The sequence below is a fragment of the Bubalus bubalis genome, chromosome 2 (assembly GCF_019923935.1).
Source record: "Bubalus bubalis isolate 160015118507 breed Murrah chromosome 2, NDDB_SH_1, whole genome shotgun sequence".
Classification (NCBI taxonomy): Eukaryota; Metazoa; Chordata; class Mammalia; order Artiodactyla; family Bovidae; genus Bubalus; species Bubalus bubalis.
The window spans coordinates 33,936,019-33,962,835 of record NC_059158.1 but is presented as its reverse complement, the minus strand read 5'-3'; the positions used below and the strand labels follow the sequence as shown (position 1 = coordinate 33,962,835).

The 26,817-nt window shown below is 38.9% G+C and overlaps 1 protein-coding gene across 1 annotated transcript in view; it reads left to right on the top strand.

Moving 5' to 3' along the window:
• The window catches only part of CDC5L (cell division cycle 5 like), a 41,687-nt gene extending 28,777 nt beyond the window's left edge, over positions 1-12,910 (top strand). The window contains exons 15-16 of the mRNA XM_006069312.4: positions 11,517-11,729; positions 12,487-12,910. Coding sequence (XP_006069374.1) covers positions 11,517-11,729; positions 12,487-12,591 — 318 coding nt within the window. The 3' untranslated portion in view covers positions 12,592-12,910. The remainder of the gene's footprint in view (positions 1-11,516; positions 11,730-12,486) is intronic.
• Positions 12,911-26,817: the final 13,907 nt, after the last annotated feature.

Sequence of the window (26,817 nt, the reverse complement as noted above, 5' to 3'; positions counted from 1 at the left end):
TACCGACGTCCAGCAGGGTGTGCTGTTGCCCCGTGTTTTAATTCACAAGTCAGGGAAAGTAAAAAGAACATCAGTGGTTAAATTTAAGTTATATTTTCTGTTGTGTAGGCTTCATTTCTGATAAGTGGTAGTTAGCAGTGTAATTCTGTTCTAAGGTCAGCATCATAACTGATTGGAAAGCTATTTGGAAAGCTTCCTTGTAACCTTTATATATAAATGCTTAGGTCTCTCACTTGGTTTGAAAATCTCACTTGAGGTGGGCAAACTCTTTATTGCTCAAATGGTAAGGACATTTTGTGCTGTTTAAAATATAAAAAAAAGTTTTTCCCCCAAATCTCATTTACTTTGTTGAGGCACTAACTTTCATGACAGCAAATAAATGTGTCACAAAGTGAGTGGTGCCATAAAGTACAGTAATTTTTATTTCTATGTTGAATTGGTCTTGTGAATTTTGAAGGGAAAAATACAGAGAGAACCACTGCTGTTCTTTTGGAGATTTATTTGGGTCGTTTATGAGCAACCATTAGAAACATGTGGTTCTCTTTGTTCAGTTCAGTACCAGGAACCGAAATCTTCCGTTGAACTATTTTTGCTGAAGGATTGGTGATTTTGGAAGAATATTCATAAAACAGTCTGAAGTAATTTTTCTTTTCTTGACTCCTGGATAACTTGCTTTAATGTTTACTCAGCTAGTTACTTTTAAAGAACACGTAATCAAATCCTTTAATTTAGTAAACTCTGCTTATTTCAAATGAAAGTTCATTAAATCTTTAAAAAGAAGAAAAGAGACTCAAAAACACAAATAAACAAATCCCTCATTTTATTTGTATCCATCCCTAATTCAGAACTAGATTTGTCTTAGCTTATTTTAGTTTTTGAAGACATAGTTCTCCTGATTTGAAATACATAAATATTTTATTTCAATTGTGGTAATTCTTTCATCATTTCAGTTGATTGCTAAATTATAAACATTATTCAGAGTTTGTTGTGGGGAAGGAACTCTAGTTGTATTATATAAACTTAAGGCTGTGCTTAAATTATCCTTGCACTCTTAGGTTCAGGGAGATGTGCCGTGCTGTGCTGAGCACAGTTCATGACTGCCAGTGTGCTTGAGTTCTGCTGCCGCGGACTCTGAAACAGTGAATCTAAATTAGGGCCCTATCACACCGTATCAAGCAAGATGCAATCCAGCTTTGTCGTGCTTGGTGTCTCCTAAATGGATTAAAAAAATATGCCCTGAGGTTTATTTTGGAGCTAGTCTTCAAGCCATTACTCATGATTAGTATTTGAAACTTAGAACTTAAATTAAAATCCTTAAGATTCTCATTTAAAACTAGTTAGAACCATCTCAGGTTTTATGTAGAATGTTTTGGCTGGTACAAGGAGTCCGTTAAGTAAATAGAATCAGAAGATAGTCACAGGTCAGAAGCAAGTGGGAAAGACTAACCAAGTCCACATACGTTATTCTGCTTAGGAGATAGAATTAATTTTGGAACCTTACCAGATATCTGTGTGTAAAGAACGGCAGCACCTGCAAGCAGAAGTGACAGCTAATATCAGAAAAGGAAAAGTTACGAAAACACAGCATGTTGAGGCCATTTAAATATGGTGGCAAAAGGCCATGTTATGTGAGTAGCTTCTGAGGGCATCATAGGTGCTTAGGTAGGAGTGTAGCATGTTTGCCGTTCATGAGGATACTCCAATTAATAAGAAATACTTAATTTCTGTTCAGTGTCATGTTTTTATAAAACAGAAAAGGAAGGATGGCCATTGTAGAAGAATTTTCATCAAACGGTTGAAACTGTAGGCCTTTATTTAATCACACATTCAGTGTGTTACTGAGCATCAGCTGTGACCAGCCCCTGCTCTAGGCCCTGGGGACACAGCAGGGAATCAGGCGGATGAGCTTTCTGCTCTTCCAGACTTCATTTATCTGGAAAACACTTAATGTGGAGAACCTTCTTTTCCGATGATGCCAGATAAATGAGTCATTACTGTATTTGGGAAGTGCAAATAGAATTTGAAGTGTTCTAATTTGTTTCCACTTTAAGTGGAAATAGGAAATCGTCTGAAGACATAATTATTTTGAGTGAAATAATTTCCAGTAGGTGCAAAAGTGAAATGAGAAGTCTGAATTTAGGCTTGCCATTAAATTTAATAGTATTTGAAATTGTATCTAAACTGCTGTGTTGAGAAAGTTTGGCTGAAAAGTAGATTTTGTCAGGAAAGGCTTTCCTTAGAGGTGGGAACTAGGTCCAGAAGTAATACTTCTCCCTGTGTTTTACTGGCACAGCCAATTTAGTCAAGAAATACTGTGTGACATTGACTTCTTGGAAATAAAGTAACTTAAAGAACACAGATAACACATTTAAAATCCTTCTCAGTGTGTTTGTAGAACTCATTTGGGGATCCCTGACTTTTTCGGATGGTTATATTTCAGCAAAATTAGCTGCACAATGGATCCTGTTTTCTCAGTGATCGTCATTTATTTTTACACAAGATAAAACTTCCCTTAAAACCTAGGGTAAGGATTAAGTTGGTGTGCAGTTGAGGGTGGAGGGGTGGTATGTTGTATCTCAGCAGGTTTACACTTAGGCTCTTGTGTGGGTGGGAGGGTGTGTGTGGGGTGGTGTGCGGTGACAGGCGAGAAGTCCTCAGTACTTGGAACGTTCTCAGTTCTCAAGTTCTGCTCCCTGCCATCACCCTTAAAGGCATTAACAGATTTCTTGGTTGTTTCTAGCGGCAACTCTGGAAGCTAGACCAGAGAGCTCTTGTGATAACAGCAGTGTTGCTTTCGTTATTCCTCAGCGTTAAGTTGAATTTGTTTCTTGTAGTTGTTGGGTTTCATTTCCTAACTTATGCAAAAGTAAAATGCTCTTGGCATTGTATTATTGGTACTTTTCTGTTCTTGGAAATGCGTCTAGTAAGGTTTTGCCTTATTGCTTTAGCTTGCTTTTTAGGGAGGCAGTCTGATGGTTGCTAACTGATAGATGCTGACTAATAATCACTTAATTGGACCTGCATCTCATCAATATTGAGATGGCTCACTGCTAAAACAATGCTAATGAGCAGTATAGAGATTAAAGGAGTATCACTCATGGGCTCTTGTTTGCAAACATTTCGATGGTTGAATCACATCTTTACTACTATAGGATCATGTTGCCTAGGAAGTGGAGCTGCCGTTAACTTTTATTTATTTTAGGTATTCTGAAACCTGTTTTTCCAGTGGTATAAGGTTATTATCTGGGTCCCCAAGCAAGAATTTCAGTGAGGGATGCTCTTAATGTTTCTGAACCTCACTGTAACAGACTTTAACTGAGGACAGTATTGGAGACCCAAGGATAATGTGTTTATTTTGGAATTACTTAAGCTTAGTAACTTTAACAAACTTAGTGAGTTTGAGAGTAACAATTACACTTTTATAAGTCCCATACAGCTCCCTTTTGTAATGACCCGAGGAAACACTTATGGTTCCACTGATTCATCTCCTGGGGACCATCAGTTTTCCATTGGTCTCTGGCCAGTCTTTTTTAGACAGTTTCTCTTCTATGCATTTAAAAAATAACATTTGTAGGCGTTTTTTCTAAAAATAATACCAGTACTTTGTAGAAAATTTTAAATTAAAAAAAATAGAAAAGCCTACCATTCAAGTGTAATCACATTAAACATTTTGGGGTGTGTATGTATAAGATTAAATATGATAGAAAAAGATTTAATATATGTACAGCCACACATATCGGTGTGTGGATAAAGGTCTTTAAAACTAAATTGGGATCACCATGTACTACTCCGTTCGTTTAATAGTATAATATTATAAGTACCATTCAACAAAACAAAACAAAACCCTGATCACTTGTACTCTTTTAAAGCCTGTGGCAAAAGATTAGCTTTGGTAAAATCTCTAATAATTCTAGTTATATTCTGCCCAGCTTCTCAAAAAGTTGTTAAAATAAACTTTTTTTTTCCCATAAACTTTTTCTGAGAGATGTTTTTCCTATAGTTTTGTAGCTTGTTAAGAATAAAAGAACTTGGAATTAAAAAATGTAAGCTGGGGAAATTGAAAGCTTTTTTCCAGTGTCAAATAAAATTCTTACAAGTAGCTACATACAGGTTAATGCCTAAATCAGGGAAGGAATGATGGGCAAGTTCATTAATTGAGATCTTGTTTATGTGTGTCTGGAATAATTTTTCAGTGAACTGTCTGGTGGCATTAAGCCATCTAGCGCTGCAGTTTGAATTTCTTCAGGCAAGTTTGCATTTCACGGCTGAGGCCAAGAGGACATCTGGCTGAGCTGCAGTGTACCCTAGTGTTGGACTTCCAAGTAGATGCAATGGCAGAACTTCATCTCTTAGTGACTGTGTGTGTAGCCTAGGGCAAGTTACTTAACCTCTCTGAGTCTCAGATGTTTCTTGTAAAATTTGGGTGGTAGTTTTTATCTCATGGAAGTGAGAGCTTGAAATAATGTAAGATGAAATAAGATAGTGTGTGCCTTGCAGTTGGGAAGTTTTAGTGGCTAGGAATCCTCTCCCAGGTCTCTCAGGTTCCTATCACTCTTGTTCAGTCGCTACCTTGTGTCGGACTCTTGTGTGACCTCATGGACTGTAGCCCGCCAGGCTGCTCTGTTCATGGATTTCTCAGTCAGGAACACTGGAGTGGGTTGCCATGTCCTCCAGGGGATCTTCCTGACAGGGACTGAACCCAGGTCTCCTGCATGGCAGGTGGATTCTTTACTGCTGAGCCACCAGGTAAAGTGGCTCATTATCACTCTTGGTGTTACCTTAATTAGATTTGATAGTGTAAGGTACCAAGAAGTAACTACCTTGAGTAAGATGGTGGCTAAGTTTTTGCTGTATAAATTTTGATGAATGTCTGAAATACGAGACATGGGTCAATTTTAGGAGAGAGATTTGAATAATACTTAAAGGCTCAGATTTTGTTTCGTAGAAATGAATTTTACATAACTGTGGATTTTAACATTTCATTTGTACATTTTGGCATGTTGAGACAGTTGACATACTTTTACATTTTAATGTTTCCATTATATTGATGTTTCATGGTTTGTGGTGTATAGTCTTAACAAAATAGTTATCCTTTGGAGTAGACACTGAATTTTAAAAAAACTTTTATTATGGGAATTTTTAAATACACCCTAAAGTAGACTGGTGTAATGAGCCCTAGTGTCTCGTCACCCAGCTGTGACAGCCATCAGCTCGTAGCCACTCTTATTTCATGTCATTTCCCCTTCCCCGCTGTTTGAAACAAATTCCAGACATCATATCGTAAAACAGAATTATGATGCATGAAATTCGTCAGCTTGGTTCCCCTCTACATTTATATGTAGATATATTTTCATTCATCTCTTCTTGAATTGAATTTTACACTTTCATTTTGGATGTAGTCAGCTTTAATTATATCCAGTGTTGTCTTACTTTAAAATCCTGATAGTTATAGTGAACTTTATTTAAAATCATTAGAAATTTTGTGCTGATACATATTTAAGCACAAACTTCCATTATAATCATATTTGGGAGGCTTGTCTGGTGACAAGTGAACGAAGCGTTTAATCCTAATTCCATTACTAAGTTTGTTAGTTGTTTTAAGAAGACTTTAAAGTATGTCTCTAAGTGCAGTTAAGGATTTGAAAAAAAACTTTTGACAACTTTTGGTAAATGAACTGTAAAGGCAGTGGTTTGAAATCAGATTTTGGAAGAACTTTTGGTAAATCACCTGTAGGAAGTAGTATAAGCTCCCTGAACCAATACTTTTCTGTTGAAAATAAATTGTCCTTCAGGGCAGTTGCTAGCGCTTAGTTGTATTTTTTAAAAGGGCTTAAAATATTAATCTGGTTAAGTCAGAGCCTGGTTCTTCTTGATTCTGTATATTTTTTAAAAAAGTTCTTATGCTCTGTTGGACTTTAATGTTGTTTCTGTGTATGAGTGTGGGGTGAGGGAGCTGGGGCTGATTCAAGGTAGATGTGTTCCATGTATGCATGTGTGGTTCATGCTTGAGATTTACTGGCTAGAAAAAGGCCAGACTTTATAGGTTAGTTTTTTTCCCTCCTAAAATGTATTGAGCAGTCATAGGTCGAGCATTTTATGAACTATGTGGATATCGTCCTTTACATTTTAATGATCAGATGGCAGATGTAAGATAAGCTAGAATTGAATATTAAAAGCTATATTCCTTTCTTTACATTTAAGGTATATTTACATATACTTTATATGTTTCTTCTTTATATTTTTGTACTAACATATAGTTATTTGGGGTTTCCATGGTGGCTCAGACAGTAAAGAATCTGCATGCACTGCAGGAGACCCGGGTTCCATCTCTGGGTCGGGAAGATCCCTGGAGAAAGGAATGGCTACCCACTCCAGCATTTTTGCCTGGAGAATTCCATGGACAAAGGAGCCTGAAGGGTACAGTCCATAGGGCTGCAAACTGACGCGACTGACACTTTCATATAGTTAATTGACTAAATTTTTTTTTCTGTACTTTAATTTTTTGTATAATTTATTTCCATATTTGCTTGAAATCTTAGCACAGTATTTGAGCCAGAAGACTTTAATAAAGTTTGAGCTAAATTAAATAAAATTGTTCACATTAAATGGAAGCTTTGCAGTTTTAAAATCTTTGGTGTTTTGGGAATAATGAATGACTCAACTGTGTGAGGTGAGGTAATTCCCAGATATAAGTCATACTAAATGTGCCTTGATGACTAATTAAATACTTTCTGAGCCTAAGTGTTACGTTGTTACACCAAATTGGAAATTGAATTTCCATGGCGTGCAGTGTATAGCTAATTGAATTATCTTAGCTGATGAAAATGATAATTTGTGTGACTAATTTTTTAAAAAAGCACTGCATATATTAATTTGAAATTCTTTGCTGTTAAGGTTTTTGGAATGTGTATTTGAATCCACATGTGACTGGAGTGTCTAATGTTGCTATTGTTGGAACACACTGAATTATAGTATCAGGAACTTGCTGCAACTAACTTACGGATTTAGTTCACTTATTATTGGAAATGAGGACATTTTGGTAGGCCTAGTTAAGAGAAAACAGCTGACACCTAGCTTCAGTAATGACAGTGGCTGAAACAGAATTCTCCATCCTGATTGCCTCCTGCCATCTAGGGGCTTTAAAAATACAGTAGTCTGAGACCATATAAATAAGAGTTTCTGCACTGATAGATTTTAAAAACTCTACAGTTAACTTCTTAAATTTACATACATACATATGTCACTCAGTCATGTCTGGCTCTGCAGTCGTGTGGATTATACAGTCCATGGAATTGTCCAGGTCCGAATTCTGGAGTGGGTGGTCTTTCCCTTCTTCAGGGGATCTTCCCAACCCAGGGATCAAACCCAGGTCTCCCGCTTTGTAGGCTGATTCTTCACCAGCTGAGCCACCTGGGAAGCCCAAGAATACTGGAGTGGGTAGCCTATCCGTTCCCCAGGGGTTCTTCCCGGCCCAGAAATTGAACTGGGGTCTCCTGCATTGCCAGCAGATTCTTAACCAGCTGAGCTATCAGGGAAGCAAGCCCCTTTTAAGTTTAGCAGGGGTTGAAGAGCATTGGCTTAAAAAGATGTACTCCAGTACCTGTTACTTGGTGTGGTGGTCCTAAAGAGGCAGACTGCTCACTTAAGAAACAGCTGTCTTTTCCTTACTTTATTTCCAGGAAGAGATCTCTCTCATTTTTAAAATTAAAGTTGAAATTTAAAAGAGGGTTTTAAACTGTCATCCATAGTCCCTTGGTCCATTAGAGAGGAGAGCAAAATGGTTAACCTCTTAGTACCTATAATAATTGGAATCAGAGCTAACATTTGTTGACTGCTTGCTTTGTGCCAGATATTACTGGGTGGCTAAGGGCTTTTCTGTACTTTATATAGTAACTTTTAGTGATAACTGCCATTTTATTGATGGAGAAATGGAAATACAACCTACATCAACTCAAAACAGCTGAGTGACTCACTTCACTCCACGGCACTGCTGACTTGTTCCAGTGTTTCCTGACTCTTGGTGGATGTATCTTTGCTGTGGAACTCACTTTAATTTGTTATCTGTTGGAGGAAAATGGCTCTTTTATAAAGGACATTATTTATTAATGGATTTAGTCTTTAAGTGCATTGCAGAGGAATAAAAGCTTATTTTAACTTTTATAAAATGTTGAAGATAGGAATGGCTTTAAATAAGCTTTATGTTAATTAATTTTCGATCCATCTCATATTCTTAAGGGACACATACAACATGTCCCTTCCCTGCCACCCCCTCTGCCCTGGGCTTATTTGACTTTGGCTTCAATAAAGTAACCTGGAGATGGATAGGTATGAAGTACTACTTTTCCAGTAGAAGTGTACTTTATATTTTGGGGAACATGGCATTTTTTGATCTTCTTACATATTCTAAAAAAAAAGAAAGCATTCAGATTGACATGTTTATTTTTATATCAGACGTAATGCTTTGAAGTGAATGTTTAATGGAAAGCTATATATTTGTTTTGGTGATTATATCGTTTCTAAATATTGAAGGAAACATCCTATGAACAATTTTCTTATCAATGTTGTCTATTTGACAATATTTTCCCATGGTACCATTTCTACTTACTTACCGCCTCCCACCCTCACATTTAGTATTTCAGAAAAAAAAAATTGTCACACTGTCTCCTTTGTTACAGGGCACTCTCAATTATACTATTGTGAATTACAGAGTATCATTTGGGTATATGTTATCCGGAAACTACTTGGCTTTGATTGCTTTTAGAAGTCACTTGATGGAATCAGTTTGGAGGGTGGTGGTAGGAGAGAGGAAAGAAGTTGCAAGGAGAAATGGACACAAAGAAATTGGTACAGATTTAATAATTATTCCTGAGGCTTTGACCTCACAATTACAAGTGTTGTTTGTTGGAGACAAGTATTTGCAGATCATGGTGAAGTGAGGACATTGTAGGATGTAGAGTGTACACCCAGAGAAGGCATTATACTGATGGAATTCTGCGTCACAGCCTGCTGCCTCTCAACTTTTCCTTGCACCCTCTAAACTGAGGCTTTCTTGTAGTAGCTCTAGAATTTTGTTGAAACCTTCTGCTAAGTGTCCCTCTCCAGTTCTTTTTTGAATATATATATTTTAAATTTTTTTCACCTAATTTTAGAATCATCTGAGAGGCAACCCACTTGTGCTCAGTGTACATATTTAATAGGAAAATTGTTATTTCTCTTAATTTTATGAAGTCTTTTTGCTTCTCAAAAGTTAAAAACATTTTTGTTGTTGTTGCCAAATGTGATATTCTCTCCTTTATGGGTTTTATGCCAAGTTTATGATTATAACTTTATAAAAATAATCTAGTAATTTTGTACTTTTGAGGGGATTGTTTTGATCACAGCTATGGTATATTAATTGAGTATTATTCAGTTATTTTAAATGTGCTTGATGTATAATATATAGAAGTGCATTTTTGAGATACAGATGGTGGAGATATATCATTGCCAGCCCCCAAAACTGCCAGCCCCAGGATTAATGATACCAGGAGTTATTTTTGGAGGTAGAAATTAGTTTTCCCCATACTATGAAATTCAAGCCTGCTTTGAGTTTGGATCATGGGTGAAGTTATTATGAATAACTTATTTGGGATTAAACTGTGAAACTGTTCAAGTGTAAGAGAAACCCTTCCTTAAGCCTAATTTTGTATTATGGTAGTTGAAGTATAAGAATAATGTCCTTTTTTTTTTCCTTTTCCATTGTGGTTTATAACAGGATATTGAATATAGCTCCCTGTGCTATAGAGTATGATCTTGTTATTTGTCCATTCTATACATAATATTTTGTATCTGCTAACCCGACACTCCCAGTCCATCCTTCTTCTACCCCCTCCCCCTTGGCAGCCACATGTCTGTTCTTTATGTCTGTGAGTCTGTTTCTCTTTCATAGGTGAGTTCATTTGTGTCATATTTTAGATTCCACCTAAAAGTGGTATCATATGGTATCTGTCTTTATCCTTCAGACTTTGTTTGCTTACTGTGATAATCTCTAGGTCCATGCATGTTGCTGCAGATGGCATCATTTCACTCTTTAGTGGCTGAGAGGTACTGCATCCTGTGTGCGTGTGTGTGTGTGTAGATACAGATACACGATATCGTCTTTATCCGTTGATGTGTCAGTGGACATTTGGGTTGCTCCCACGTCTTGGTTACTGTGCATCGTGCTGCTGTGAGCGTAAGGGTGCGTGTGTCTTTTTGAATCAGGATTCTGTCACGGATGTGTGCCTGGGAGTGGGGTTGCTAGATCGCCTGGCGCCTCTGTGTTTAGCTTTTGCAGAACCTTCATCCTGTTTCCATAGCGCTGCATCAGCTTGCATTCCCACGAACAGTGTAGGAGGAGGGCTGTCTTCCTCCACACCCTCTTCAGCATGTTATTTGTAGACATTTTAGTGATGGCCATTTTGACCAGCTGGTACCTCATTGTAGGTTTGATTTGCATTTTTTAATAATTAGTGATGAGTGTTTTTATGTGCCCCTTAGCCACCTGTAAGTCTGTTTTGGAGAAATGTCTATTTGGGTCTTCTGCTCATTTTTTTATTTTTTATTGTTTTTTTGCTATTAAGTTATGTGAGCCGCTTGCATATTTTGGAAATTAAGCCCTTGACAGTCACATCATTTGCAAATATTTTCTCCCAGTCCTTAGTTTGTCTTTTCATTTTGCTTATGGTTTCTTTAGCTCTATAAAGGCTTAAAAGTTTGATTTGGTCCCATTTGCTTATTTTTGCTTTTGTTTTGATTGCCTTGGGAGACTGACCTAAGAAAACATTGGTATGATTTATGTCAGAGAATGTTTTACCTGTGTTCTCTTCTAGGAGTTTTATGGTATCATGTCTTATCTTTAAGTCTTTAAGCTATTTCGAGATTATTTTTGTATAAGGCATGAGGGTGTTTTCTGACTTCACTCAGAAAATTTACTTGCGGCTGACTTACTTGTGGCTGTCCAACTTTCCCAGGACCGCTTGCTAAAGCGACTGTCTTTGCCTTATTGTATATTCTTGCCACCTTTGTCGAAGATTAATTGTAGGTGTATGGGTTTATTTCTGGGCTCTCTGTTCTGTTTCATTGATCCATTTGTGTGTTTTTGTGCCAATACCAGTGCTGTTTTGGTTATTGTAGCTTTCTAATATTGTCCAAAGCCTGAGAGGGTTATGCCTCCTGCTTTGTTCTTTATCCTCAGGATTGCTTTGGCATTCTGGGTCTGGCATATATGGTTCCATATAGATTTTAGGATTCTTTGCTCTGTGTGCATGCTAAGTTGCTTCAGTCATGTCCGACTCTTTGCAACTCTATGGACTGTAGCCCTTCAAACTCCTGGGAAGGCCAGGTGGCTTTGCTCTGGTTGTGTGAAACATGTCATAGGTGATAAGATGGGGATCGCATCTGCTGTACTTCTGCTTTGAGGCAGTAGATGAGCAGTCGTGCCTTTTTTGTCCTGTTATTGAGCCTGCTTTTCTCATGATATGATCTCCCCTGGCTCCCAGATAAACAGGGGTCACATGACAACAGAAGCCAAGAGAGCCGCAAAGATGGAAAAGAAGATGAAAATTTTGCTTGGGGGTTACCAGTCTCGTGCGATGGGGCTCATGAAACAGTTGAATGACTTATGGGACCAGATTGAGCAGGCTTACTTGGAGTTACGCACTTTTGAAGAACTCAAGAAACATGAAGATTCTGCTATTCCCCGGAGGCTAGAGGTACCATTATTGTCTTGCAGCCCTACTTAGCTCTGAAGAATAATCAGGGTTTCCCTCTTTTCCCTGCCTGTGGAGGCTATCGTTTGCATTTGACATTGTCTGGCTTTTTTTCAATGAAAGCCTACATTTTTGACTTATCTAGAATGACCTGTGTGTAGATGGATAGGCCAGGCCATTGTGGATACAGAGACTTTTCCTTTCCTAATTTTTTGTTTTCCATGTAGAAACACTATGAAATAGAATAAGTAATCCTATGATTTCCACCCCCCCCCCCCCCCCGAAACTTAATTGCATCCCATTCATATAGCTCTTTGAGGTAATTAAACCGATGCCTTTTTGTTTTGTAATGTAGAATGCTGAGAATATAATATAGCTAGTCATCCCAGAGCATCAAATTCCTTTGGCCAGATTTGGTTTAACTTTATTTGCCAAATGTGCATGAAAGTCCATTCCCAGATAAATGGCAGCCAAGGCTTATTTAAGTGCATGGTGGGTGTTCATAGGACAGTGATGGCTTATTTATTTGAGATAGCAGAGATTTTACAAATGCTGGTGCATGTATGACCAAATCAAAGAGTGGCCATAGCACTGGTTTTTTAGCAAAAGTAGTTGCTATTTTTATTTCTCTTTGGGGAATATTTAACTCTTGAGAGTGTTGACCTAACTCAGCTGTTTGTAAGATTATAAAGTACCATAAGATATTTTTAATTTTCAGTGCACTTACCTATGAAATAATTAATGTTTTTATTTCTTCAAGTGTCTAAAAGAAGATGTTCAGCGACAGCAGGAAAGAGAAAAGGAACTTCAGCATAGGTATGCTGATTTGCTGTTGGAGAAAGAGACTTTAAAGGCCAAATTTTGAAGCATATTCTCTCACAAGCTGAATTAATTGCTGGTGTTCAGACCCTGGAAGGCTGAAACTGCTGTTTATCTTCATTGACAAATTTGCCCACCATCTGTGGTTTTTTGATTGTTTATTTTAAATGATACCAATCTTATGCATTTATGTGTAAAGACTTTAACTCCACAGGACATTTTAGGGTTTAAATTATTAAGACGATCATTCTTTTAGCAGTGTCTTATTTGCAAATTTTTTTAGTTTTGGCCTTTAATTTTAAAAGCCTGATTTTAAAGTGCTGCCTGTGAGTAAACTCTTGAATAAAAACAAAATATAAAAAGTTGAGAATGTAGCCTTTTGTTTGAAATAGATACTTAGAGTGCCCACAAACCAGCAGATACATACTGTGTATCATAATTAATGAGTAACTCTTGGATAATAAAAATGGCAATCCAGTATCTTAATTCAAATCCTTAAGAGGCAATCCTTTTGTGGCTTTGTTAGTTTTGACCATTTTTGCATAGGATGATCATTTCTCTATACACTGACAAGAAAGGTTAACTTTTTAATACCTCAGTTTTGTTTTTTTCCCCCAGTATAACTATCGGCAGGTCTCTTCTCTGCCCAGCTACTTACACAGATAGGACTAGATTAGGACTCAAAAGATTTAATTTTTCTTGACTTGTTATTGTCTTGTAAATACTTTTTTTTGACAAAGGTATTTTAAAGATTAATTCCAACCATACTATCAAATTTTATTAAAGCTCAGTGTTTATCTTAACAAGTCAAATCACACAAGTGTAGAGTTTGGGGAGTGTGTAGAGGTAGAAAGATCTAACTAATAATTCATATGAAATCATTATTTGGCTACAAGTTCAAAATAAGCCAGTGATATCTTGGACTCACCAAAAAAGTTTGCTTAATCTTAGACTGCTAGGGATTAAAGGGAGCAGATGAGGGATTCATTCATTCATTCATCAGATATTGTTAACTGTCTAGCCAGTGTCTGAGTCCTGGAGATAGACAGCCTTCTGGTTTTGTGGAGTTTACAGTCTATTGAGAATGACTGACAGTGAAAATTCAGGGAAGAAGAATGCTCTTCTTACACACCAGGACTTATTTAAGTTTTAGAGATGACGTGTTATTAAGACAAAGTTCTTGCTCTCACAGAGGTGACGTTAATGGCAATAAGGACCAAACAGGCAAGTATCAAATCATGAACTTTAGATTCAATGGAGAGAGTTAAAATAGGGTGACGGGACACAGTGACTGAGTGGCTACTCTAGGAAGATCAAATTAGCTGTATTTGGCATCTTAAAAGGAGCCATCTTTGTGAGGTTCCAGGGAAGAGCGATACCAGCAGAGTGAAGCGCCAGCACAAAGCCCCTTTGGTGTATTTGAGGAGCAGAAAGGAAGACAGTGAGACTTGAGTGTTAACGATGGCATTTGTATGGGATACCTGGCTGGATAGGGCCACTCAGGAGGCAGTGGTAAGGAACTTGAATCTTACTCTGTGATGAGAAGCTAGGAGAAGATTCTATGCAAAGGAATGACACAATCAGGTTTATTCTGTGGATATACGATATGTCTCATCAGGCTGGAGATAAGGAAGCTGGTTAAACATAGGAACCTGGTGCAGTAATCCAAGCAAACAACAATAGGGACTCAAACTAGGGTGGGGCCAGTCCTGATGGAGACAGGTTGGAAGAATTTGAGCAGTAATGATTCTGTAGTCTTTATAAATATATTTGTATTTTCTTCATATCTAGTCACTTCTTTGACTTTTTTTAGTCACCTCATATTCTAGTGCTTTTTTCAAGAACTTCACATGTTTTGTTTTAGGAAATATTTTGACATCCTCTATGGATAATGATAATGTTGTTTCTTCCAATAGTTCTAATTTTTATTGCATGTTTTGGTGGCTGAAATTTTCAGTAATCATGATGATGGTGGTGGTAGACATTATATTTCTGGTTTTAATGGGTATGTCCATGGTGTTTTACCTTTAGGTTGGCTGTTTTGAGTCAGATATTATTTTCTTTAGAAAGGAAATACCCTCTTTTTAGATTTTAAAGAATTAGAAATAGCTCTGAAATTTTGTCAAATACACATTTTGGGTATCTCTTAAGATCATACAGTTGAGTTTTTTTTTTTTTTTTCCATTTGATTTGTTGATGATGCTTTGATAGATTTTCTAACCATCTTTGAACTCCTGGACTTAGGTCAGTTAAGTAAAGAAGATTTTTTTTTTTAAAGATTAGTTTACTTCTTATGTGAGCTTGAGTTACATGGTTTAAAAATAACTGATCAAATAATAGTTACTTTGTTCTCAAAATTTGAAGTAATGCACGTACTTGTACCCTAAAAAATGACCAAGAATTGCATCATTTCGAAGCTGGCAGTTAGCTTTGTCAGCTGCTCATGGTTTGGGCCCTCAGCAGGGCAGCCTTAGCTGTTCATAGTAAGCAGACGTGCCGGTGTCTTTTGTTACTGTCCTGTAATGCCTGGGATTCTTTACCAGCATCCTCTGAGGGCAATGTTGGGTGGCTGTTTTAACATTCACTTTTATTGTATTCTCTTAAACATGCGATCATTTGGTGGTGGTGTTAAAACTAGTGATCAAAAAAGCATGTTCAAGTTTCAGTAACTTTGGGACAGAAATTAAAGTGATGAAGACCCAAAAGGAACCACCACAAGGAGTGAGAGCCCTCTTTGAAATATAGAAATAACGGTGAGATAAGAAAAAGCAGTCTCAAAGAAAAAAAATTACACTACAGTGATTGTAGACTTACACTCGCCAACCATGCACCTTCTGTCTTTACATTAGTTTCCCTGGGAAGACTAGCGTTGAAATACGGGATGTCCTTCAGAATCCATTTCTTCTAAAATGTGACTGCCCTATTGCTACGATAGAATTTGATTGGCTAATATTTTATTTAGGAAAATTGCCTTTTTCCATGAGAGTTTGGGCTTTTGGGCTAGCGTCTAGGTTTTGAGTTAGGCATTTTGCTAGCTCTATAAAGTGAATAGGATTCCTGTATATATTTTACTGTATGTTAAGCTGTTATGTTATAGCATGAAAGTGATTTGTTTCATGAAAAATTGAAGGACTGTGCTTATAAAACTTTTGAGTTCAGACATTTTTTAGGAAATAAATTGTCGATAACTCCAGTTTCTTTTGTGGCTATTAGTATGTTTTTAAAATTTAAAAAGTTTTTTGTTTTAAAATGTGTTTCTTCTTTTGCGTTTATTAATCTACTAAATTTAAGTATTTTATACTTTCCCAGAAAACTTTTCATTTTGTTGAAATTTAACACATTCGATACTTTTAATAGAGAATAAAAAAGTCTCTTTTCTATTAAACTTGATACTTGTAAGGAATTTATCTTAGTTCTACCATTTTATTTTCCTTGATTAGACTTTCTAAAGGTATCTTTTTTCTCTTAAAAAAGAAAACTGGATTTGTTTATCAATTATGACTTTGTTTTAAAATGTATTACTTTCTCATTTTGTGTTTATTATTTCCTTTGTTTGCTCTAGATTTTTTTCCCTGTAACTTTTTAAGTCTGGTACTTTTTTGTTTATATACAGTTGAATATGTTCAAAGCTTTTCCTTATCTCCAACTTCAAGTATGTTCACATCCCAGCTATAATAACGTGTCTTGCTTTCTAAGTAGTTTATCTTTGTGTTTTGGTTTAATAGCTAAGAATATTTTAAAATTTCTGTGTGATTTGCCTTTTTTAAAAAAAAAAAAAAAATTTTTTTTTGCTTCTTGTAAAATATTTACCTTGACAGTAAATATGGCTTATTTGCTTTCATTTTTAAAGAATTTATTGAGATTTGGGGCCTAGCATTTTTGAAGAGTGTTCTGTGGGTGTCTTGAATGAAAGTTTATTCAATTTGTGTGTGACAGAGGTGAATGTGTATCTGTTCAACTATTTTAAGTCAATTTTCATTTTCTTATTTTTTTAATAAACTACCATAGACTAATAATATTGTCTTAGAGTCTCCTATTAGTTATTTCTCTGTTTCGTCTTGTCTAGCTTTTGCTTTGTGTATTTTGATACTGTTACTTAGTATATAAATACCTGTGTCTGTTAGGTACAATTCATAAGGAAGACTTACTAATGTTATTCTTTGTGTCCTACTTAAGCTTTTTGCCTCGACTTTTACTTTCTTTGATATTAGAATATTTGTCCTCTTTGCTTATATTTGCTTGATAAATTGTTACCTATCCTCTTATATTTAGCTTTCATATAATTTCTAGTTGTGTCTTAAACAACGTGTCTTATTGGATTTTATATTTCAACTCATTTGGAGAGTCTCTGCATTTTAATGGGAAATCGAATCCATTTGCTTTTATGTTAGTTACTGACTTGGGTGTTCTGTGATCCTGTTTTGTGCTTTCTCGCTGATTCCTTTAATTTCCTAAATGAGCTGTAATTTCCTCATTTTAATTGTCTTAGCAATTTAAAAAATATATATCCTCCAAAAAAAAAAGAAAAAGAATTTACATCCTCTTGTAAATTTTACTGATGATTGTGTTATCATTTAAGGTTCAGGATCATTCAGAAGAAGGATATACCAGTAATTTGAAATACCAATAATTTGAACAGGGAACATTCAATGTGAAGAATTATTAACTACAGGTGGCTCAGTGGTGAAGAATCCACGTGCCAATGCAGGAGACGTGGGCTCAATCCCTGGGTCGAGAAGATCCCCTGGAGGAGGAAATGGCTGTCCACTTCAGAATTTTTGCCTAGAACGTCCCATGGATGGAGAAGCCTAGCAGGCTCCAGTCCATGGGGTTGCAAAGAGTTGACAGGACTGAACACAGCCTGCAGCACAGCTAATGGGATTACCCACTGAGAGGGGCTGATATCTCTAAAGAATCCCTGAATAGCAGATGCAGGGAGCAGCCACTACTGGTAGACTGAGAGAGCCCCTGAGGAAGGATCAGACTTTTGAAAGAGCCCTTTCCCTCCTCCCCCAAAGCTGAGATTCAGAAGACAGTGTGGTGTGGCTCCCTGGGTAGAGAAATTTGCCTGAAGTGCCACAGTTTAAAGTGGCAGGCAGGGTGCTGGGGAAACTTGCTAGGAAGTCACTTGCTGGGATGCCTGTGACGATTGGAGTGAGGCCGCCTCTTGAGTGGCTGGCTGAATTCTGGAGAGTGTGTGCCACTGGCCAAGAAGCCTCCTGCTGGCAAGAAAGCCACATGCTGACAATGATGTGTTAGGAATAAGGAGGAAAAGCAGCAGAACCGGGGTGAAGCCGCTTGCACTCCCAGCGCCCCGCCGGTGCCGTCTGCTGACAGTACTAACGTCACCGCTGAAGGAGGACTGTATGAGCCGCAACTCCAGTATCACACGCAGCGCAAACGGGTGGACTTGGAGCTGGCTCAATAGCCCATTGTTTTCCAGGCTTTTCTACTCAAGCCTGTATTTATCTTAGCAGCTGAGTAAAGAGTGAAGCTGTTGTCTGAACCACTTTTAATTCCATTAACAACACCTTTATGTCTCTGGGGAATCTCGTGTATGTGTCCTATTTCACTATTCAGAGCTATTTTATTTCATCTTCTTGTCCCTGATGGGTAATCTTTAGATTTGAATCCAAGATTTTCATCTCTGCCTGGCCCCTTGGGTTTAGGGCATTTGTTTGAAGTGTTACCTTGATTCCTTCTTCTTCCTCCTTCACTCCTGCATCCTTTTTTATCCTCTTTACTTCACATTTGCAAACCTAGACAGCATATTAAAAAGCAGAGACGTTACTTTGCCAACAAAGGTTCACCTAGTAAAAGCTATGGTTTTTCCCGTAGTCATGTATGGATGTGAGAGTTGGACCATAAAGAAAGCTGAGTGCCGAAGAATTGATGCATTTGAACTGTGGTGTTGGAGAGGACTTGAGAGTCCAAGGAGATCCAACAAGTCAGTCCTAAAGGAAATCAGTCCTGAAAATTCATTACAAGGACTGATGCTGAAGCTGAAGCTCCAATACTTTGGCCACCTGATATGAAGAACTGACTCATTGATAAAGACCCTGATCCTGGGCAGGACTGAAGGCAGGAGGAGAAGGGGACAGTAGAGGGTGTGATGGTTGGATGGCATCACTGACTCGATGGATGTGAGTTTGAGCAAGCTCTGGGAGTTGGTAACGGTCAGGGAAGCCTGGCGTGCTGCAGTCCATGGGGTCGAAAAGAATTGGACACGACTGAACTGAACTCTACATTTGCACCCGGAAATGAAGCCAAGAGAGGAGTTCAGACAATACTCTATCCTTAAAATTTTTGGTTTTATCAGTAATAGATGCATATGTTTAGAATATCACATTCTGGAATGGTAGATTATTTTTTATATTTTTGAATTGTTTTACTCTCCACATAAAAATGTAGCAGCCCCAAGCCTCTGGATAACACTTTGAACATGACGAGATGACAAGCTATCCCAATGGACTCCAGAATATGAGTGGGTGGAGTTAAACCACCAGGAAGCAAATGACCTGTTTGCTTTTGTGTCTGTGCAGGGAAAATAAAAGAGGGGCAGTGGGGCATCTGACAGACCTAAGAACAGGAGAACCCCAAAGTAGCCAACAGGTATTCAAGGAATGAGTGGTGGATCAATCTGATATTGACGGCTGAAATTGGGAGGTGTTTTGCCCACTGGGGTAGTGGGTGAGTGAGAGAGTAAAAGTTTAAAGACAAATTGGCAACCTCAATGATTGATGTGTTAATATTTGTTAAGATAGGCCTAAATGCTGAAGAATTGATGCTTTTGAACTGTGGTGTTGGAGAAGACTCTTGAGAGTCCCTTGGACTGCAAGGAGATCCAACCAGTCCATCCTAAAGGAAATCAGTTCTGGCTGTTCATTGGAAGGACTGATGCTGAAGCTGAGACTCCAATACTTTGGCCACCTCATGTGAAGAGTTGACTCATTGGAAAAGACCCTGATGCTGGGAGGGATTGGGGGCAGGAGGAGAAGGGGACGACAGAGGATGAGATGGCTGGATGGCATCACCGACTGGATGGACATGAGTTTGAACTCCGGGAGTTGATGATGGACAGGGAAGCCTGGTGTGCTGCGATTCATGGGGTCGCAAAGAGTTTGACAGGACTGAGCAACTAAACTAAACTGAAATGTTTCAAAAGTCTGTTTCAAGGCAAGATTTTTTTCCTTTGGGTATGGGGGAGTAGGGGAGGAGTACAATAACTTACTATGGGGCTTCCCAGGTGGTGCTAGTGGTAAAGAACCTGCCTGCCAATCTAGGGAAGACATAAGAGATTTCAAGCCGTGGGTCTGGAAGATCCTCTGGAGGAGGGCATGGCAAGCCACTCCAGTATTCTTGCCTGGAGAATGCCATGGACAGTAACTTATTATAGATGGGTTAAAATTACCAGCCCTGGGTCTTCCTTGGTGGTCCAGTGGTTAAGACTTGCCCTTCCAGTGTAGGGGGTACAGGTTTGATCCCTGGTAGGGGAGCTAAGATTCTACATGCTTGATGGCCATAAAACCAAAACATAAAACAGAAACAATACTGTAACAAATTCACTAAAGACTTTAAAAATGGTCCGCATTAAAAAAAGTCTTTTTAAAAATTATAATACCAGCTCTAATATATTTATTAACCTACCCTGTAGAGTTGTGCTGTTTAGTATGGTAGCCACTAGCCAAATGTGACTGTTGAGCACTTGAGATGTGCCTGGTTTAAATCGAGTTGTGCTCTAAGTAACTTACTGGATTTTGAACACTTAGTATGGAAAAAATATAAACTATCTCAAGTTTTAAATATTGCTTACATGTTGAAATGTGAATATTTTTGATAGAGTGGGTTAAATAAAACATTATTAGAATTAAGTCCACCTGTTTTTACTTTTTAAAATGTGGCTAGTAGAAAATTTAAAATTACATGTGTGGCTTGCATTATATTTCTACTGCTAAGCACTGTTCTAATTCTTTTGTTATTGATTTATAATTTAATTCCATTGTGGTTTGAGAACATACTCTGAATGATTTCAATCCTTTTAGATTTATTAAAGCTTGTTTTATAGCCCACCACATGGTCTGGGTGAATGTTCCCTGTTCACTTGAAAATAGTGTGTATTCTGCAGGCTGTAATGTTCTATAAATGCCAGTTAGGTCACATTCATTGGTGGAGCTCAAGTTTCCTAAATCCTTAATTGCATTTTTCTCTCCACATCTTCTATAAGTTGCTGAGAGAGATATGTTGAAATCGCAACTATAATTGTGGGTTTGCGCCTCCTTTTAGTTGCATCCGTTTTTGCCTTTTTCTGCATTCACGTTTAGGATTATTATGTCTTGTTGAATTGTCTCTTTTGAATTGTCATTGTGAAATGTCCTTTATATGGGGCAGCGTTGTCCTGGAGCCTGTTTTGTCAGATACTGTGTCATTGTGTGTCTTTTCCTGTCTTTTTGCCTTTAACCTCTCTATCCTTACAGTTAGGGTAGTTTTCAACATGTTGGTTGTGGCAGGCATGTCTCTCGGACGTCTTGGTACTCCACAGTCACTGAAGTTCTGTTCTTTTTAAAAACTTCTTTTCTTCTCTGTTCTTCTTGTATAAATCCTATTGCTGTTTTTCAAGTTCACTGATCTTTTTTCTGCAGTATGTTTTTTTTTTTTAATTAATATTCCTTTCCAGTTAATTTTCATTTCAGATATTTCATTTGTCTTTAGTGGTTTTATTTTGTTCTTTATGTTCTTTCTCTCACAGTATTTGTATTTTCCTTTACAGTTTCAGATATTTCATTTGTCCTTAGTGGTTTTATTTTGTTCTTTATGTCCTTTCTCTCACAGTATTTGTATTTTCCTTTACATTCTTTAGCATAAAGAGCATGTTTATAATAGCTTTTAGTTTAAAAATTTTTAATATATGTGATTCTCATTGAAGTACAGTTGATTTACTATATTAGTTTCAGCTGTACAGCATAGTAAGTCAATATTTTTGTAGCTTATACTCCATTAAAAATTTATAATAGCTTTTTTGTGTGTTGGGAGATGCATCATTAATTTATTATTTTTATTTTTTATTGAAGGATAATTGATTTACAGTGTTGTGTTAATTTTGCTGTACAGCAAAGTGACTCAGTTACACATTCTTTTTTATAATCCTTTCCATTATGGTATATCTCAGGACACTGAATACAGTTTCCTGTGCTATACGGTAGGACCTTGTCCATCCATTCTGTATGTAATTGTTTACTATAAATAGCTTTCAAAATGTCCTTGTCTGCTAATTCCATCATTTGTCATTTCTGGGTCAACTTCTACTCCATGATTTTTCTCTTAGAAGGCCATTTTCCAATTCTTTGTAGGTCTAGTACCTACTACAAAGGATGGCATACATTTTGAATGTTATATTGCTGGCTTTTGCTTTCTTTATTTTGGCTTTTATTCTAGCAGATAGTTAATTTACTTTCAGATCAGTTTAGTCCTTTGAGGCTTGTTTTTAAAGCAGACTATGGCCCATACCTGTTTTTGTAAATAAAATTTTATTGGAACACATGAATCTACCTTTTAAAAATTAAATATATTTACTTATTTATTTAGGCTGTGCTGGGTCTTTGTTGCTACATGCGGGCTTTCTCTAGTCGCGGCAAGTCAGGGCTCGTCTCTAGTGGTGCGTTGGCTTCTCACTGTGGTGGCTTCTCTTGCTGCAGAGCACGATCTCTAGGACATGTCGGCTCGGTCGTGGTGCACAAGTTTAGTGGCCCCACAGCCTGTGAAATCGTCCTGAACCAGGGGTCAAACCCATGTGCCCTGCATTGGCAGGAGCTGAATCTGCCTTTCTGATTCATGAATAATTCTAGAGGTTCTTTCTGTATCTTGGGAGTATATCTTGTACTGATAACCCTTTGAAATCAAATTCATGGAAAAGCAGTTTTCATCCTTTTCTACCAGAAATCACTTGATGTTCTGTTTCTGCCCAACCCCACTCGCCCTGAGAATGTTCGATTGAATGTACTCAAAGATGGTCATGCAGTAATGACGTGGTTAAAAAGCAAAAGCTGGACCAGATTTTAAGAGCCATGCATGTGGCTTGCCTCTAGGAGGTGTATGATGGATTACTGGAAGACTAAACATTTAATTTTAATCTTTAATCATGCCCCCTGGAGAAGGGCATGGCAACCCACTTCAGTGTTCTTGCCTGGAGAATTCCATGGACAGAGGAGCCTGACAGGCTACAGTCTATGGGGTCACAAAGAGTCGGACGCGACTGAGTGACTAACAAACGTATAATTTACTTTCTGCTTCCAAAGTAGCCATTGCAGAGAAACTTAATATCTGACTGAGAGTAGAACTGTTCAAAATATGTGGGTGTGGACTTTCCCAGTGGTCCAGTGGCTGAGAGTCTGCCTGCCAACGCAGGGGACATAGGTTCGATCTCTGGTCCGGGAAGATCCCACATGCCATGGAGCAACTAAGCCTCCATGTCCTGAAGCCTGTGCTCCACAACAAGAGCAACCACTGCACTGAGAAGCCCACGCGCTCAGTGAAGAGCAGCCCCCGCTGTCTGTAACTAGAGAAGTCCGTGCACATCAACGAAGACTCGGCACAGCCAAAACAAAACAAATGTATTTAAAAAACAAAACCAAAAAAACGTGGGTGATGGTTATTCAATTAGCCCGAAAGAGAACTTCAAACAGAAATGGTCAGGCTTGCTAACTGTAGTTCTGTGGTTCAAACCTTGTACCTGAGGAAGGAGAAGTGCAGAAAACCTGTCCAGGTGTAGCACTTGCTTGCTTGAGAAATCTAGACTAGAAGTTGTTAACCTCTGTAGAGGTGTTCAGTGTCTGCCCCCAAAGTTCAGAATTGATTGATAAGATTGTGGGGGAGGAGAGTGGCAGCCATGTTTGACTTGGCTTTGTCTGGCAGGAGTGAGCTGTTTCTCTGCTTGGTGGGTTAGGCGGAACCTCCATGGATGAACTTCCTTTGATTGCACTTTGGAGAATTGAGCTTGGAGGTGAGATGGGGATCTTAGCAGTGATGAGCCTGCACATACAAATAGGCAGTAAACTAGAGGGCTTTGGGGACATTTAGCCTGGCAGAAGCCATCATTTTCAGAAGAGGGTGGGATGGAACTAGAGACTGAGTCTAGGGGAATCATGACTTACTAGACTCTTGTGTGCACTCATTTTCCTAGTCACCTGTTTGGTTTTATTTTCCACTGTTGCCTTGATGGTTAATCAAGTATTGGGTTGACCAAAAGATTCATTCATTTTTTCCCATAATATCTTATGGAAAAACCCGAAAGAACTTTTGGGCCAACCCAATATTTTGTTCTTGCCTTTAATAGGAATCAGTCCTGAAGTGACATGCGGTTATGGTTGGTTAAGGAAGTGGTGGCATACCTCTTCCAAATTCCAGCTGACTCTGTCAGGGCCCATGGAGTGCGGTCTGAAATTTGAGCTGGTTGGCTCAGCATGCCAGGGGCCAAATGCCATCTAGTGGTTAAATGGAGGAGTTGCTTATAACTGAGGGACCATCAAATCTGAGAAATAGAACACGTTCATTCTCAGATATCGTCATGATTTTCACGTGCACTTGCTTCTTTGAGAATCCTTGCTTTGAACCAGCCTGGATGAGCTCTGTCTTGTCCGACTCTTTGTGACCCTATGGACCATGGCTTGTCAGGCTCCTTTTGTCAATGGGATTCTCCAGGCAAAAATACTGGAGTGGGTTGCCATGCCCTCCTTCAGGGGATCTTCAGCACCCAGGGATTGAACCTATGTCTCCTGCATTGCAGGTGGATTCTTTACTGCTGAACTTGGAACTAGATGGATTCCAAAATAATACTAGGTCCTAACATTCCTATTGGGACTTCCCTAGTAACTCAGTGGTAAAGAATCCACCTGCAGTACAGAAGACAAGGAGACGTGGGTTTGATCCCTGGGTTGGGAAGATCCCCTGGAGAAGAAAATGGCAACCCACTCCAGTATTCTTGCCTGGAGAATCCCACACACAAGGGAGCCTGGTGGGCTATAATCCATGGGGGTCCCAAAAGAGTAGGACAAGACTTAGTGACTAAACAAGAACATCCCTAGCTGATAATGAGGAAATAAGAGCAACAGTTTTGCCTAATGACAAAACCACAGCAAACACGTAGAGGAAAAAACCTGAACAAAACCAGTGCTCTTTGAGAAATAGGTTCATCCACCTTGAGGCTGAAATCTCCCTCGATAGACTGAGCTGCTATAGGAAGCTCCCCGAGTGTGGATGAGGAAGTGAAGATCGGCGTCTCTAACTACCTGTGATGTGGCTGTAAAGTACCACACTGATTGTGGAACAATTTCATAAACATCAGGATATGTGTGAGGCCTTTCCCCAAGTATTTGCCTAAGAAGTCATGCCCCTTTCCCAACAGTGCTGCCACTGCTTAAAAAAGTTCTTTGGAACTGCTTATTGGGATTGTTTTGAAACCTCCATTGGTGCTTTGGAAAGACTGACTTGGAGACAGTTCATGTAATGGGGCTGGAAAGGACAGAGGCAAAGGCAGAAAGATTGATGAGAAGATATTGATTGCAGGAGTCCAAGAACAGGTGACAAGGTATGAGCAGTGGAGACAGAAGAGGGTGGATTCAGAGGCTTTGAGAAGTCAGAACTGAAAAGTGTAATGCTTGGATATGGAGGCAAAAAATGGTGGTGGGTCAGTTGTCTCTGAGAGGGACAAGTTGTCTCTGATGACATGGCAAATGAATTTTCTCCAATTTTTGAAGAAAAGATGAAAGGGTTCCTTCTGGTGGAGATGTCAAGCGGGCATTGGGTCTGGAGGTTAAGAAGGAGATTGTTATTGGAGACTGATCGTTCCTTATTCATGGAACAAACATCATAAAATACCTATAGTAACAGCTGGTGGTTAGTAAGCACCTGTCGTGCTGTGGACAGTGCTGAACCCCTCTGTGCGCTAACTTATCCTCACAAAACTGGAAAGTGTGTGTGCTCTCATCACCTGCACGTTGTAGATGGAGATAAATGGTTTGAAAGGGCAGATTCTACCAATCTTCATCCCCAGTTAAGGCTGAATTAAGTGAACGATAGTAGGGAGCAAGAAGAAATAAATGAAAACATCAATGTTATTATCGATGAAACCAGAATGCAATATGGAGGTTAGATTTGGGCTCACAGGTGCTCCCCTGACCCTCAGGCCTCAGAGCAGCGTCTCTCGTGGGCTGGTCTGAATTTCTGGAGCAGTCACATTCACCCAGACTGCTGCCTCCCACTGGTCTCTCAGGGCTCTGGTCCTAATACGTTTGGTCCTGAATGATGGCTTCTGACAACTTTGAAAAGGTCTTTTGATCTCTGGTTGTCGAAGGTGAGTTTACAAAGCAGGATTGAATTCCTCAGAGACAGGCTCCAAGCCAATCATTTCAAGAGAAACAAGCCCTTGGCAGGCAGGAGTGGGCTGGGAGTCAGGGTTCTGGCGGCCAACTGCCAGATGTTCGGAGCGGACCTCAGGAGCTTCAAGGCCTGGAGGCTCCCTGTGCAAAGTGTGGTCTCTGCACCCGCATCTTCAGTACCACCGGCACCCCCTCCCCCTGCTGCTAAGTGTGAACCTGCATTTTAACAGGGCTCCCCCCGTGGTGGCCTGCATGCACATTAAAGTTTGGGAAGCGCTGCTGGAACGGTACCCAGGGGCTGCCTTATACATGAAGGAGAAGCTTGTTTTTCTCCTGGTTGCCCCCAGGTCTCGGGAAACGTTGATTAATATTCTCCTCCCTGCAGAGGCCTTCCTGCTCTAAAGGCTGCCAACCAGCCCTTCCTTCGATCACTCATTATATCAACAATTTGTCCGTTATTTGGGAGCCGGGGAAAAAAAAACCTTCTCAAAACATGCCCTGAAGCTCATGGGGCATATGTGATAACTTACTTAAACCAACCTGATACTTATTTCATTTCCCTGCATCATCCACTCCAAAGAGTTTTTTTAAAAGTAATTTCTGAAACCTTTGGATAGGCCATTTGTTTTGCTCTAAGACTTTCTCCCCAGAGAGATCTGTGATTATAACTGGAGTGAGAGAACTCTGTTATTAGAAATAATATTTGGTCCTGGAAGCCCCTAGAGGACTTGGGTGGAAGGGGGAATGGTAGCAAGGGCAGAGGGAGTTAGGGGTGAGGATGGGGAGAACAAGGGCTCTTGCTGTATCCTTAGTTCCCAAGTTGGTACTTTGAGAAAGAGGTAGACAAATCCAAGGAAGAATGAAGGTTCAGAACTGTGCTCGTTCTCCTAGAATGGTGCTGT